This window comes from Myotis nattereri (genome assembly GCF_964212035.1).
Source record: "Myotis nattereri genome assembly, chromosome: 2".
Lineage (NCBI taxonomy): Eukaryota > Metazoa > Chordata > Mammalia > Chiroptera > Vespertilionidae > Myotis > Myotis nattereri.
This window is the reverse complement of record NC_138076.1, coordinates 96,569,205-96,583,532: the sequence shown is the minus strand read 5'-3', so window position 1 is coordinate 96,583,532 and position 14,328 is coordinate 96,569,205. Positions and strand designations below refer to the sequence as shown.

Here is a 14,328-nt window from a genome sequence, read left to right as displayed (position 1 = left end):
AAACTCATGAACACAAACAGCAGTGTGGTGATTGCCAGAGGGAAGGGGGTCCTATTATATGATAACAGGAGAAGATTTGACTTTGAGTAGTGGGCACACAGTATTTACAGATCTTGTAACATAGAAACCCACACCTAAAACCTCTATGTTCATGTTGACCAATGTCACCCCAATAAATTGAAATTTTTTAGAAGTTAATTTCTTTATATTAAAAAAGCAAACAAGCAACAACAAAAAAGATCTAATACTGCTATGTGCAGTGTCTGGGTTTCAGCACTTAGGAACTATTTTAAGCATTTGGAAATTTTGCATTATGAGGTAATTTTCACTGAAGCATTAATTTGTATGAATACTGTATAGCTATAAACTTAGATTAAATCTTGCTAGAAAGAGTTTAAGTTTGCATAGATGTTTATACTGGTGATTCTTGTAGCCCTCTCTTTAATCTTGATCCTTCGTGAATCATAGAATCATATTTCCAACTGCTTACTGGAAAGTTAGTTATTTTCATGATCATAGTATCTCCCCTGCCAGGTAAATATGGAAAATGAGTTATTCTCAAAGAAAAACACACAAACACACACATATTCCCTTTGATTAACATCACTGAGGCAAGAAATACTGTCAGCAATATATCCTCTATCTTCAAATTAGTAGAGGCTTCCCTTTTAATTTCACCCCTCCTCTTAATCTACACTAGGGCCTATTTGCTCACAGCATCTCCCAATACAAAGTTATATAATAGCATTTCAATAACTATTAAACTCACTTCTTGAAACATATCTCATTCAAAACTAAGTTATTACAGATCAATTTTATTGATCTGTAACATGAACTAAATTATTTATTTTCATTACATTTTTGACTAATAATTGTATCATTTTTATTAAACACAATATTTATCAATATCAATGAAACAAATTCTCCAACACTAAAGTAAAAGGGTTAGGGTAAGTTGTATTTAGAACAAAAGCACGAATTCTAGGCCTTAACAGTAACAGGCTTTAGATATTTGCAGTATATATTGCTACTTACTTTATGGGCAGGGACCAGATTTACCAAAACTGTATCCAAAAGCTCCTGAGATACTGTATCACCTTCACAAATAATGGAACTCATGAGGTCTACCATGTGCATATGAACTTTCTGATTGTGGCCATTGCTGAAATTCAAAATAGATATTTAGGGTGTAACTAAAATATTCATTATTTAATCATAACATGGTACTAATAAACTTTACACTTTATAAAAAAGATACTAAAATATTAATTATATCAAATTCTATATATTCATTTAAAGCTTCCCTGGCTCCCAAATCTTATAATAGTACCCAAAATCTTTTTTTAAACTACATTTCCTGGATTACTTTTCCCTAATTTTAACAAGTCTCAAAATCAAAAGTAATTAACTCAAATGCAGCTTTATATTTAACTTCAGAAAATCAAATTGTTTTGCTGAAATTCATTATACTAATTTTAAAGAACACACAAATAGTTCAACTATTCACATGAATTAAGGAGTCAGTAACACATAAGTTAATAAAAAGATAAAAATATAATCCAAGAAATATTTTTATATTGGGTATAGACTGCCTTAATGCTACTCTTGTATTATTTTCTACATCACAAACTTGATTAAGGTATATTTGTTTTTTAAAACATCTATAGAAATGTTAATGAATTCTTAAATTACAACTCTTAGCCTTCCAATATTTATAACAAACACAGTTTAAGCAGATTCATCTGTAAGTTAAAACCCTTCATATTTAAAAAAGTTATATTCCTAATAAAATAAACTTACTTTATAACTGAAAATAATGTTCTGTATAATTGTGTAAAAATTTCATTGCTATCTTCCAACTCAAAGCATATGTTATATGACTTGACCCAAGCAATGTTCTAAAATAAGAGGTAAAAAAGATGAAAGATAAACACTTTAATTAGTGCAAATATAAAAGCACAAATAATTTAAAATGCCATTTCAAGATATAATATATTGCTTACCTCAAGTAAATAAAAATACCTATTGAATTGTGGGCTCTTTGTATCCTCTAACCCCTTCAACTGCCTTGTTATAAACATAAATATATCCTTTAAAAAAAAAAACAAAGTATTGTTTAGATTATAGAATGCTAAATTAAAATATCCAATGCTAAAGCTAATTCAGCACTGGTATCTATCCTAATAAATTATAAACAACCAAAAAAAACTGCATTTGGCTGGAATTTTTTAAAAGGACATCATCATATGAAAATACCAATTATCTTACTACCCTTCATAGGAAAATAGAAAATCATTTACCATAATTTTAAAGTAGAGAAAAACTTCATCTTACAGCAAGTTAAAAAAATAGACCTAAAAATTGAGTGAACTAAAATTTATGCTAACTTTATCAGAATAAAAGAGGTAGCAATGACTGGGAATTGATCAGCTTTGCTAGAACAGCACCCTATGTATGGTAATTATATAGCAAGAACACAATTTAGGAGCCTTAAAATTCCAAAATGAAATCTCTAAGTAAAAAGACAATAGATCACAGAAGCTTAGAAATTTTAAAAAGACCCTTAAGAAGTTAACTTTTAAGCTTCCTATCTAATTGTTATAATTATTTGTTTCTCCCCACCAGTTTTCAATCTATCTCTATTCCTTGCTTTCTATTTTTGGGTTCACTCCCCACCTCTGAGTGGAGGGGGGGTGGGGGGGTGATGGGTGGGAGGAAATGAGTTCATGTGTCTCTTTCACGTGAATATCTCTCTCTCTTTCTCTTTCTCTCTCTCCCTCCTTCCCTTTCTCCCTGGGCCCCCAACCCCTGGTAGCTCCCTTCCACTCTCTCTAAAAAGCAATGGAGAAAATATCCTCTGGTGAGGATTAACACCAACAAAAGAGGGGAAAAAAGTTTCCCTTAGAAGTAAAATGATAAACAAGCTTATTTTTAAAAGGGAAGAAATGTAATATGCTGATGACGAAGTATATTTTCAAGAAAAACACTATCAAAGTACATCCTTAAAAAATGGTTACTATGCCGTAACCGGTTTGGCTCAGTGGATAGAGTGTCAGCCTGCGGACTGAAGGGTCCCAGGTTCGATTCCGGTCAAGGGCATGTACCTGGGTTGCAGGCACATCCCCAGTAGGAGATGTGCAGGAGGCAGCTGATCGATGTTTCTCTCTTATCGATGTTTCTAACTCTCTATCTCTCTCCCTTCCTCTCTGTAAAAAATCAATAAAAATATATTTAAAAAAAAAATGGTTACTATGACAGTACTGTGCAAAATATGTCTATGGGAACTGTCGTGTTGACTACCTGAAGATGGAAAGGCAACAGTCATTTATAATTTCTCCAACAATCACTGACCTAAACGTGAAGTCAGGTGTAAAGGGTTTTCCCTATGACAACAATAAACTGACAGTGGAAAGGTGAGAATCAAAGTGTCACAATTTTCTATTATTACTACTATAGACAAAGAAAATTATAACTTTGATGCAAATAGAGTGAAAACTATTCGATACTTAAAAACACCCTCAAAATGAATATTTTATAAGTACTACCCCAATAAAATGAAAAAAGTATTTATAATTAAGACCCAAAAAACAGACCACAAAAAATAAGATGCCCTTATTTTTTCAGCTATGAAGAAATCCAAAGACTCTAAACTCAACTCTTCAATGTTCTTCTCATAAATTGTCCAGATATGTTGCTATTCTTTTGGGAGAACTTTTCATCACCCTGTAGCCTTGACATAGGTCAGATTATGAAAAATGAGAAATCCACAATAGAGGTAGAAAAAATCATGTAGCAGCACTAAGTTACACTTCCCTCTTCATGAGAATGCCAATAAGACACCTGGTGAGGAAGAGCCACAGTCAATCAAATACAATCACTCCTTAAACAAATTAAGCACTTCCAAATGAGACGTTCAAATTAGAAGACAAGATATACACCTGGGTGTACAACTCCACAGACCAGCTCACATTAGTGAAGTCTCTGATCATTCTCAACTCTTTCAACGTTCAATTCCACTTTTAAGTAACAAATACTTGCTCCTACCACCGCCATCCTGAGATTCTTTCACCAATTAAAATGTAAAACAAGTAAATCCATCTAGTTTAGGCATTCCATATTGAAATTTGGCAGACATGATCAAATAAGCAGGTTCTTCACTCCAATTATCAAGAAGCAACTGCATAAATTCAAGAATCAAGTCTTGGTTGTTTTTCACCAGAGTAAACCTAGTTCCTGACACATAATTAAGATCAATATTTGTTAAATAAAATAAACCTAAATTGACTGCTATTTTTTCACACTGGGTATTAATAATCATCCCATGGATTCATTCTCTAACCAATTTGTCACAACTATCTTTTACTGTGTCTTTTGCTGTCAGTTTTTTCTAATTTTCTCCCTAACCTACTTTATTCATTTTTCTTACTGTATGCTATTTCTACAGCTAGATTAATCGCGCTATTCTACTTTTCTCATCTTTAAAGATTTACCATGCATAAGGCTTTATTTACAACTACTATAACTAGGTCTTTTTTTATTTCATTAAAATTTTGCTCGTATTATTTTCTTCAACACAATTCACATCACACCTCACATCTTACATTAAATGGATTAGGATTCATATATATATATATATATATATATATATATATATATATATATATCCCTGCGCACAAAATCACACAGCCCCACCCACCCACATGCGCTTTACTGCACCGGCCGCCAGCCTGCCAGCCTTGCTGCGATCAGAGCCTGTGGGCTGCGGGGGAGGGACCGAGAGGTGCTCCATGCACTTCATGGTGAGCGGTTGTTTGGTCGGTACGACCACGGGCTTTTTATAATATAGATATAGGTTTTTACTGGATACTGTCCTTTAAATAACAAACATGGTCTTTAACATGGATTTTCAAAAGAGAAAACAATTGTCCCCCAAGTAATATGGAAATAAAGCTAATGATGACATAAAAAGTACAGAATAAACACCAGAAACTGTTTTCTAAAAGCAAGTACTTAACGGGGATAGCATTATGGGGAGGAAGTTAAGTTCTAAAGAAAACAGAAGTTTAACAAAAGATTTCAGCAGCTAATGTCTAATGTCTAAGAAGCCAAAGAAATTACCTAAACACTCTAACTCCCATTTTAGTTAGAAAGATAATAGAAGTATCAGTCAATCTTGGCAGTTCTTTAAATCAGTACTTGCCTTTAGTTTATCAGGGGATGTGTAAGGAGCTTCAGGAGCATAAATCCTGAAAATATCAGCCAGGCAGCAGGCTACTAGTAGGCGAACATCTTTATCAGGATGCTTGAGAAAAAAGTCTGAAGCCAGATGTAAAGCCAGGTTTAAATAAAGCTCCTTTTCTTCTTCAGAGTCCTGGTCCATATCCATGAAAGTTTTCACAACCATCTATACAAAAACACATTAATCAAATAATGAAATCCTTCATGTACAAATAAAGTTGAAATAAAAGCCGTATTAATTGCAAAGGTTAAACTTCCAATAAATGTACTTTTATTTTTCCCCTGGAAGTGTCTACCTGAGAGAACAAGATCCTTATAAAACTATAGGGTAAATAACTTTTCTTTAAAAGACTAAGTAAAATACTTTTAATTTACGCATACCTGCTAACCAGATTTTAAAAATTTAAAGCTACCCTTACATAGTGCTTGTGATCTCACTGATACAACTGGAATAAAAGGAGTATGTCTCTTCTTAAAAACAGCATCCTTCTAAAATAATATATCTAATCCTTTTAAGAGAAAAGTATACCTCTAAAGAAAAACCTAGAATGACAATTTACTTTTCCATCTAAGCCATAAACCACTCCAGATACATGGATTAATATATTCAGCTAAAAAAGAATATGTAAACAGATTCAAGAAAGGATGGCAAAAATGCATCCCTAAATGTGAAAAAGCTATCCTGAGAGACTACCATAGCATCCAACAAAATATTTCTTGTGCAACAGTAAAAGATAATATGATATGGATAGTTCATTAGTAGGACTCAATAGCTTGTATAGAATGAACCTACCAGAAATGGTTCCTTTTTCAAAAACGTTTACATAAAAGAAGTAGGATAAACTTAAGAATGGGGAGAAACAGCAAAGTTTGAATTCTGTGAAGAGCTTTCTCTAATTTCCGTACTAGTAGTTACGATGAACCCTCAGTCTATACTATTACCACTTCAAATAAGACAACAAAATTGCCTAACTTGACATAGCACAGGAAAGGTGACCATCTGGCATCCACTAGGTGGTGCTGCAAATACTAATCAACAACCAAGGCTAGCCAACAAGTATCAATGTCTAGGAATTGGTCTTGGAGACATACTGCAAGAATTTCCACTCTGCTGTAGAGCTAGACTTCTGAGTAATAAATGTCCTATGTCTTACTGAATTCTCAGAGCAGCCGTGAGAAACTGTGCCTCACAGAGTAGACCCTCAGTTCTATTATGTCAGATGCCAGAATCAACAGTAGAGTAATTCTTCCAGATGAGCACTACAGTTTCAGGGTATAATGTCCAGATTACTCTCCTAACTTTTTAATTTTATTACTTTCAAGATATATGCCTTGATGACCTAGTGTATTATGAAAAGAGACAAAGAAAAAAAGACCTATATGCAGAGAACTATTTCTTTCTCTACAGTGACATCTTGAATATTAACAAATTGTTATAATTTATAAAACTTACAGCTGTACTTGGACATGTCAAAAATTATAATCATCCCACACCAAATCCTGTTTATATTTCTCTAGGAAGTTTGCTAAAATAATGGTAAGTGTAAATTAGGAAAATTAAAGAAGATAAATTATATTAATCAGAATACAGTTGGGCATAAATGTCTACAAAAATAATGAAAGCATACTGCAAATACTAAATGTAAGCACTATACAAAATATTCTAAGACTAACAAGTAAATTTACTCAAGGGCTAGATAAGGGGGAATTCCTCACTACTGTCTACAACTTAAATAGTGTTACAAACTTATCAATAACTCATATGAGTCCTCTGAATTAAAAAAGATGTTTGAGAAAATAACATCTCTAAAAGTCACTAAACACTAATCAGCTTATAAGTGTAGTCTCTGTGTTTAACATAAGTTTCTTAGGAAACAATAGGGTTGTTTACCTATCATTGCTGAAATACAAACAAATATGAGGAAATGAATGTATGTTTCCCTAAAAATTATGTAGTCAAGAGAACATAGATACACAGAAGAAAACAAAACAAAAGAAAACCCGATTCAGAATTGTAGCTTTACTATTTCTAATAAGATATATACTGGTTCCTAACTAGATAAAATATCCACATATTGGGAAATTGAATCTGCTCAAAGATGTGTTTGCCTTTGAATAACAAGCATCTGATCTTTGACATCCTAAAACTTTAAGCATAAAGGCTATAAGACTAAGACTTTACCATGAAATTTAGAGTAGTATTTGTATTAGGGTCCTTTTATGATAAAAATAAACCACGCATCAATAGCTATAAAACAGTACTTTGCTTTAAAGTTCCTGGGCCTTCATTGATTAATTATGGCAAGTTTTTTATCTTGAAATAAGTAAATAATGGCCTATCAAGTAAAATAAATGACACAGTTGATTCAACCAGGAGGGGGGGAAAACTCAAAATTTTAAAAAATCTGAACTGGTAAATCAATTTAACATTCTCCTTGGCCACTCTCTTCCTTTTTTTTTTTAAATATATTTTATTGATTTTTTACAGAGAGGAAGGGAGAGAGATAGAGAGTTAGAAACATCGATGAGAGAGAAACATCGATCAGCTGCCTCCTGCACATCTCCTACTGGGGATATGCCCGCAACCCAGGTACATGCCCTTGACCGGAATCGAACCCGGGACCTTTCAGTCCACAGGCCGACGCTCTATCCACTGAGCCAAACCGGTTTTGGCCACTCTCTTCCTTTAACCATTTTAACAATCAAGAGACCATCACTGACATGAAGGAAAAGGAGAAATATTATTCAAACAAATATGAAGAGACTCTAGCCATAGAATGACGGCCTCAGCTATAGAAGTTCACCATCAGTGTTGATTCATTCACACATGTCAAAGCAGAGAGAAAAGATACAGTAAAGCTCTTTAACCCACCCTTAAATAACTTACGAAAAAGTAAAATATAGCCTGAGTATTCAGAACAAAAATTTGAAACTTCCTTTCTCATATGAGAAAACTTTCTATAGACAAAAATGAATATGAATATTGTGGAGTTGTTCTTTATGCTCAACTATAGTAGGCCCAAGAAAATCTGAGCCTCACCTTTCTAATTGCTCTCCCATTAACAATAGCTAAGAAACACTACAGTTCTTTACTACCGCCACTCTCGGAGATCCTTTCCCTCCCATTCCCTGCTTTGATTTGCTTTTTAAAGTTACCCTAACAAGATACAGCACTAATCAAGCCCCACACCCTTAAAGGGATTTCGGGGGAAAAAACAAAAAACAAAAAAAGAACCAGAACCAGTTTTACCCACCTTTAACCGTCTCACCATCTCCTCTTTAGATATTTTATCTGAGATTTCCTTGACACCAGGAGGATAAGTAATTTTTCCATCATTGGTCCTCGTCTTTGAATGAGCCATGATGGAAATATTTTTACCCCTAAAACAAGAAAGTGATTAGTTGCAAACCAAAAAGTTAAAAAATATTCATAATAAACATGAGAAGTAACATTCCTAATTTATAGTAATTCACCTACCTAATTAATGAAAAGCATTTTATTGAACATTTCCCAAAATTTTTTTTCATTTTCATTAGTGGCAAGCTAGTTTATTTACACTAACCCTCCAACTACAAAAACAAAAAATGACAAAAAATGTGCAAATTAGGTATATTTTTAAAGTGCCATAAATTTATCTGTTCAAAATCTAAACAATATAGAAACCCAGGGAAGTAAATGGAGCACTGGAGCATTACACTATATCCACTTATGCCCATTGGACACTTGCCAACCCTGAAAAATCTAGAGTTCAGTTTTGGTGTTCTTATGGGGCAAGGAGAGCAGGAAAATCTAAATCTGTTGAGGTAGAATGTCAAATAAGAGACCTCCTGACATTAATGTGGAATACTACGCCATCCCCCAAAAGATAACACCTGCAAAAAAAACACAAAAAAAGAATAAACCACAAGTAAAATGTGCCCTTGCCCCCATCACCACCCACAGGCGACAGCAGAGAAGGCTGCCTTGGTACTAAATAAAAAACTAATACATGGGAGCAAGAGCTCATTAGTGTTGACCATGGGTCTTGCACATTTACTGAGGTTCACATTACCTAAGTAGTCCAAAGAATCTCAACAAATGAACTCAGTGACCCCCTTATTGGTTGTACCCCCAGCACCTAATATAAATAATTCCAAAGCCCTGCCAGCATCGCTCAGTCGTTAAGCACTGACCTATGAACCAGAAGGTCATGGTTCGATTCCTGGTCAGGGCACATGCCCAGGTTGCTGGCTCAGTCCCTAGTGTGGGGTGTGCAGGAGGCAGCCCATCAATGATTCTTTCTCATCATTGATGTCTCTGCCTCTCTCTCCCTCTCCCTTCTTCTCTGAAACTAATAAAAATGTATTTAAAATAATTCCAAGTCCTGCCTAGAGGAGAGCATGTTCATTCTATGCCTTAATGACGTTTCTAGGACAGTGAACATTATCAAGTCAAAAATAACTAAATGCCTAAGGAAACAAGGCAATATGAGCAACAACCAGCCAAAATATCAGATGTCAAGAACAGACCCACAAACAATTTGGATATTATAATTATCAAACAGGTTACAAAAGTACTATCTTTATAATTTTAAAGAAATAAAAGACAACTCTGAAATATCTATAAGGAATAAAAATTATAAAAAGCAAATTAAAATATTTGAACAAATAATAGAACTTCTAAAAATGGAAAAGTAAAGAACTGAAATTAAAAATTCAATGGATAAGTTTATTAGATTATAAGAAGCTATTAAAATTAGTGACTGGAAGAGAGGTCAGAAGAAATTATCAAAAAATATAGAAAAGGGAAATATAAAAATAAAAAGAGAAAGGATAGAAAGATTTAACTTATGATTCATGGAAGTATAAGAAGAAATGAGGCCAAAGCCCCTATCTGAAAATATCATAAAACACCAATCCACAAATTAAAGAAGCAAAGCAACTGAATTCAAAGTATTAGTAATAATAAAACAAACAAAATCTTAAAGCAGACATATTACCTTGACATGAAAAGTATTTAAACTAATAGGTTCCTTCTCAACTGCAAAAATATAAGCCAAAATACAGCAAAAATGTCATCCTCAGTGTGGGGAAAAAATTTGATTGCAGAGCTCAAGTTTACATTAACATGCATAGCACGTAGAACATTGCTTAGCACAGAGATTTTAAAATTTAAATATAGAAAGCTCACAAAAAAACAATAAAAATATAAGTACAAGACGTTGAAAGTAAAAGGAAATAAATATACACCATGCAGTGACTAAGGAGAGTACTTAAGCTAAATAGAAGTTTTAAAATAAAAATTAAAAAGGTAAGCTCCAGGACCCATTCCTTGGTATTAACTCAACAGAAATACATACAATTGTCCACCACAAGACAGGCATAAAAATGTTTATAGCAATATGCTATCTAATAAAAGAGTAATATCCAAGTTGACCATCACAACAACACACAAGATGGCCGGGAAGGGAGGGCAGTTGGGGGAACCAGGCCAGCAGGGGAGGGCAGTTGGGGTTGACCAGGCCTGCAGGGGAGGGTAGTTGGGGGGGACCAGGCCTGCAGGGGAGGGCAGTTGGGGGGAACCAGGCCTGCAGGGGAGGGCAGTTGGGGGCAACCAGGCCTGAGGGAGGGCAGTTAGGGGCGACCAGGCCGGCGGGGGGAGGGGGTGTAGTGAGGGGTGACCGGGCTGGCAGGGGAGGGCAGTTAAGAGTGACCAGGCCTGCAGGAGAGGGCAGTTGGGGGAGACCAGGCCAGCAGGGGAGGAAAGTTGGGGATGACCAGGACTGCAGGGGAAGGAGGGCAGTTGAGGAGGCCAGGCCTGCAGGGAGAGGCAGTTAGGGGAGACCAGGACAGCAAGGGAGAGCAGTTGGGGGAAACCAGGCCTGCAGGAGAGGGAAGTTGGGGGCGATCGGGCCAGCAGTTAGTCATCAATCAGGCTGACAGGGGAGCAGCTAGGCGTCGATCAGGCTGGCAGGCAGAAGCGGTTAGGGGCAATCAGGCAGGCAGGCAGGAGAGTGGTTGGGAGCCAACAGTCCCAGATTGTGAGAAGGATGTCCTACTGCCACCCTTGATCCCCCAAGGGTTCCCAGATTGGAGAGGGTGCAGGCTGGGCCGAGGGACAACCCCCCCCCCCAGTGCACAAATTTTGTGCACCGGGCCTCTAAAATATATATATATAAATAAAATGGGTTAATCCCAAAGAATACAAGGCTTAATTTACCACATAAACAGATTAAAAAAGGAAAATCATGTGATTATCTCAATGAATAAAGAAAAAATGTTCGATAAAATTTGACATCGATGCATGATTCTGAAACAAAAAGAAAAAAAACATGCTTAACAAACTAAGAATTAAATGAAATTTTATTTTATCTGACAAAGGTAGGATACAAGCCACCTACAACATAAGATGCTTATTGATAATCCACTAAAAGCTTTTTACTTGTGATCAAGACCTGCACACAAGCATACTATCATCACTTCTATTTAACACTGTAATGGAGATACTAGTCAACAAAATAAGAAAAAGAAGTACAGTGTAAAGATAAAAAGGAACAACACAGTCATTATTTGAGATTATATAATTACTAGTGGTCCAGTGCACAGATTCATGCACATTGAAAGGAAATTAATTAGAAGAAATATTGTAATATCGCCACTCACCCTTTTTCTATAATAGGTGTCAATCAAATTCACAATCAACAATGACACATCGAAACACACGTGTGCAATTGGTGCCAGTGAGAGCGTTATATGTATCACACATGCGCGATTTCAACTTAGCCTTTAACAGATATAGAATAAACTTGCTTAATTAGACCTACTTTTTGATTTAGCTAAACTTTTTCCAGCCCAGTGAAGCACGCCACCTTCTCTTTCAGGTAATTGTCAGCAATACAGCAGTAAATATCAACATGAAGCAGATTATTACTGTAGATCATGCAGGGAGAACAAAGGGTAAAATAATTAACTGCAACAGTGTTTGACTATATTCTGCGCAATGAGAAAACCTGAGGTCATTTTCAAGTTCCACCATTTCTTACTTCTTTTCAGTTGGGTCAAGTTTCTAAACTTTCTAAATCTCTCTTTTCCAGCTAATGAAAAGAAAATAGGATTCTACCAAGCCTGCCATCTACCTACTCCAGGACTTCTGTGAGGATCAAATTAGATGAGGCATGGGAAAACACGTCACAGACATTTGGTTAAAGTGAAAATGTTTGCACCTTGCTATAAAGCAAGTTGTGTTCTTGGGCTGAAGAAACTGCAAAGGGTAGCTAGGGAGAGGAAGAGAGGCGTTGCTACATGACGTCATTACCCGGCACCCACAGCCACCGTTTCCGAGCTGGGCCAGGCTGTGGGTCGCATTTTGTGCCAAAGGGTCTCAATAGCATTGGCTGAAATTTGGTGGGCTGTCGCTCCAGGATGGTGACGGGGCCTGTGTTGGGGAAAGCCGAGTGTTGCTTTGTTGGTGCCAGGTCCACAGTGCCATTTCTTTGCACATGGCCTGTGTGGGTCATGGCAGCTCTTGCATTGAGCATCTGCCCCCTGGTGCACATCATAACTACCAGTCGGACAGTCAGAGGGAAACTTAGCATATTAGTCTTTTAAATATATACTTGTGGCCCGGTGCACGAAACTCATACATGGGGGAGGGGGTGTTCCTCAGCCCGGCCTGCACCCTCTCCAATCTGGGACCCCTAGAAGGATGTCCTACTGCCAGTTTAAAGGGATCGGGCCTAAACCAGCAGTGGGACATCCCTCTCACAATCCGGGACTTCTGGCTCCTAACCACTCACCTGCCTGCCTGCCTGCCTGATTGCCCCTAACCACTCTGCCTGCCGGCCTGCTCACCCTCCAATGCCCCCCCACCAGCCTGATCACCCCCAACTGCCCCCCCTGCTGGCCTGCTCGCCCCCACCTTCCCTCCCTTCCCCACTGGCCTGCTCACCCCCAACTGCCCCCCTGCTGACCTGCTCACTCCAAACTGCCCCCCCCCCGCTGTCCTGATCACCTCCAACTGACCCCAGTGATGGCCTGCTTGCCCCCAACTGCCCCCCCCTGCTGGTCTGCTTACCACCAACAGCCCACCAGCCTGATCACCCACAACTGCTCTCCCCTCTTGGCCTCTAACTGCCTCTACGTCGGCCCTGCCACCATGGCTTTGTCCAGAAGAATGTCCGGAAGGTCTCCAGGAAGGTCTCCCAGTCTAATTGGCATATTACCCTTTTATTAGTATAGAGGCCTGGTGCACCCTGAGGGTGTGGCCATCCTGGGTGAAGGGCTGACGGCTGTTTGTAGGCTGGCCACGGCCCCCAGCCACCCAAGCTCCCAGTGGAGGCTGGCTGGAAGCAGGTATCTGGGATTTATTTACCTTCTATAATTGAAACTTTGTTGCCTTGAACGGAGGCCACAGCCGGCCAGAGCAAGCGGGAAGTTGGGCTTCCTCCATCGCCAGGGGCAACCCAAGCCTCCTGTGCGCTCCAGCTCCGTGGCCACAGCCATCTTGTTTGGGTTTATTTGCATACTCAGTCCTAATGAGCTGGTGGGCGTGGCTGGTGGGTGTGGCTTGTGAGTGTAGCAGAGGTATGGTCAATTTGCATGTTTCTCTTTTATTAGATTAGATTAGATAGATGTACGTAGAAACTCCAAAAGGATTTATAAGTAACATGTTAGAAGTCATAAGACTGAATTTAACAAGTTTGTACCACAGAAAAGTCTATATGAAAATATCAATTACCTACAGCTACTTATTGGTGAAAGACTGAATTCCTCAAGATCAAAAATAAAACAATACAAGGATATCTGCTCTCACCACTCTTATTCAACATAATATAGGAGGCCCTAGCCAGCAAAATAAAATCAGAAAAAATAAATAGCATACAAATTCCAAAGGAAGAAATAACACTACTTCCATATGACAAGATGGTCTACATAAAAGTTTTATGGGAATCTATAAAAAGAAACAGCCAAAAAAACCCCACAAACTAGTTGAACAAGGTTGCAGGTTGTAAAGGTCAACACACAAAATCAATTGCATTTCCATATATAGCAAGGAACAAATGGAAACCTAGGTTAAAAGCACAACACTACTGTCACTTCCCCATCCTCATT

General features: G+C 37.3%; 1 protein-coding gene across 1 annotated transcript in view; it reads right to left on the bottom strand.

Moving 5' to 3' along the window:
* The window catches only part of PDS5B (PDS5 cohesin associated factor B), a 265,811-nt gene that overhangs the window by 175,867 nt on the left and 75,616 nt on the right, over window positions 1-14,328 (bottom strand). The window contains exons 2-6 of the mRNA XM_081083029.1: window positions 8,493-8,619; window positions 5,201-5,404; window positions 2,004-2,090; window positions 1,801-1,898; window positions 1,036-1,162 (exon numbers count right to left, since the gene is read on the bottom strand). Coding sequence (XP_080939155.1) covers window positions 1,036-1,162; window positions 1,801-1,898; window positions 2,004-2,090; window positions 5,201-5,404; window positions 8,493-8,600 — 624 coding nt within the window. The 5' untranslated portion in view covers window positions 8,601-8,619. The remainder of the gene's footprint in view (window positions 1-1,035; window positions 1,163-1,800; window positions 1,899-2,003; window positions 2,091-5,200; window positions 5,405-8,492; window positions 8,620-14,328) is intronic.